This window comes from Propithecus coquereli, unplaced genomic scaffold, assembly GCF_000956105.1.
Source record: "Propithecus coquereli isolate 6110/MARCELLA unplaced genomic scaffold, Pcoq_1.0 Scaffold292, whole genome shotgun sequence".
Classification (NCBI taxonomy): Eukaryota; Metazoa; Chordata; class Mammalia; order Primates; family Indriidae; genus Propithecus; species Propithecus coquereli.
This window is the reverse complement of record NW_012148530.1, coordinates 321,591-323,964: the sequence shown is the minus strand read 5'-3', so window position 1 is coordinate 323,964 and position 2,374 is coordinate 321,591. Positions and strand designations below refer to the sequence as shown.

Genomic DNA, 2,374 nt, shown 5'->3' with positions numbered 1-2,374 from the left:
AAATAAGTACAAGAAGCAACATTTTGGTGCACTGAAGAACAATTACTTAAAGCAAAAAAAAAACTGAAACTATATAAAAGATTCTTTTTCTTCTTGACTTAATTTTCTTACTTGATTTATTTTGACTCTCTTTTTATGTTCAACATAATTTAAAAGAACCTTCTTTGTTTTCTTGCCCACAATTATGCCTTTATTCATCAATATCTATTAAACAGAAAATATCTTGGTTTTGCTTATTAATGTCCAGCTACAATCACAGGTATCCTGTTTTCTGAATTCAATTTATAGATTCTACCAAATCCTGAAGAAGATATAAAAGCTTCTCTAATCACACATCTAGCAATTAGATTTTCATGGATTCTATATGAACTGCAAAATATTTTTTACATCTACCATACATTCATAGGATCCAGTACGATAGGGGTAAATCCACACTTTAGTTCATACAAATTGATCAAAATGTGAAGCATTTGTTGTGGTGTTAAGTTGTTGTACTCTAATAAATGACTCCTACTTAGTAAATATTAACACGTTAGGGGAATCACATGGTTCAAATTAATATCATTTTTATTTAATTTCAAAGCAGAACAGACAAAATAAATAATTTGAAATATGTCATCTTATAACTTGTAAATAGGTTCTGGAAGGTTTCATTTCTAAAAGGTTCTAGAACATATGTGAATTCCATAAATCCTAATAAATAACTCAAAGGCATTGGATTACTTTATATACTAAAACAGAAACAACCTGAAAGATTAAAGCAATTATCACATTATGCATTTTCTATAGAGTTAGAAATAAGTAAGTAAAAGTGAGCATACATTTTTGCAAGAGTAATAGACCATATTAAAGTATAGATTTGTAAAGTAATGGGTACTTTATATTGTAAGTCCCTTGTTAGCTTAAGTTAGATGGGATGGCGTTTGATTCACAAATAATTGGTATTAGAATGAATTCAGATAAACCAGAAGCACAGTTCACTTACCCAGGAAAATGAGCACTATCATTTTGGATAACTTGGAGCTGTTCATCTGGAAGAAAGGCAGATGTGTTTACTCCAACCACCTTCTTAACAGAAACTGTCCAGAATAAGGCTTCAGCTTCTGCTTTTGCTTCCTAAGAGCATTACCAATCCAAGTCAGCTTCCTGTGTCATCATTTCCTCACCAATCTTTCCTGAGCTGTGAACTTTCCTAATTATATTCAAATTCAGTTATTCTCCCGAGTGCGCTGATCTTGGATATTAGGACATTATGCTTCTAAGACAGCCCGCAAGTCAAATACTAATGGGAATGATAACATACTCTGCACATTGCTGAAAAAGTTTTTTTTTTCTCCAACTAAAACACTAAAAACCTACCAAATAGGACCCAAGATTTTCACAGATACCTGAGTATGCTCAGTTTCCACTTTATTAATTAGCCTCATTAAGGCAATCTCATGTAATCTGAGGATATGAAAAACTAGAAAAGGCATAAGCAGCCCAGGAAAATGTATGAGAAATTGAAGTTTCATTAGAATTAGACTGGTATAACCTCATCCTCCCAAACAAGAAATGTTCTATTACATGTGCCACAAACCCCAGGCTGCTTAAAAATTGTGCTACTTCACCTATAGCTCCTCATATCCTCCAAATACGGCTATAGCGTAAAAAGTAACTTCTCACAGTGATGCACAAATTCTATGTTCCACTGGCAAGGTAATCAGCCACTTCCGTGTTCATCACTTGACGATTACTTTTCTCCTAGCTTCAGTGAGGAGCATCGTTTGTCTCATGTCTTTCTTTGATTATGCTCTTCCGCATAAGCCTATAGCATATCATCTCCCTTGGGGTGTTATGAGGCTTCTGTTTTTAAATCACCCTGAGACCTTTCTGTAATGGATGCTTAGGAAACATGAAATGCTGCTTTGGCAAAAAAAATTTTAAAAGATAGGAATGGGAGAGAGGAGCATATGTACACAGTCACACAATTAAAGAGTTTTTGATCACATATTGTTGATGTTTATTTTATACTAGTAGAGAAGTTATAATGTATTTTGTTTTCAGAACGCATAATAGAAAAAGCACAGACTCTGGAGTCCAACGAACCAAAATTGTAACACTATTTTTTCTGTAGATCTAGACAAATGACTTAACACCAAAAGTTATTCACTCCTCTGTAAAAGAGGTTGATTGTATCCAAGCTTGCTGTAATACAAAGTATATATACAGGGGATTATATCACAGAGATCAAGAAATGATTATATTGTACCCATGACTTCATTATTATTTAACAAAATAATTATATCACAAATTTAATCAATCTTTTTTTCTTTTAAAGAGACTGAATCACTCAATTTGTTTTATAAACCCTACAAATATAATTGTTCTTTTT

The 2,374-nt window shown here is 32.6% G+C and overlaps 1 protein-coding gene across 1 annotated transcript in view; it reads right to left on the bottom strand.

Moving 5' to 3' along the window:
- GFRAL (GDNF family receptor alpha like) overlaps window positions 1-1,007 on the bottom strand; it is a 43,321-nt gene extending 42,314 nt beyond the window's left edge. Inside the window, 1 exon segment of the mRNA XM_012648705.1 lies at window positions 986-1,007. Within this exon segment, the coding sequence (XP_012504159.1) occupies window positions 986-1,007 (22 nt within the window).
- Between the last annotated feature and the right edge of the window lie 1,367 nt (window positions 1,008-2,374).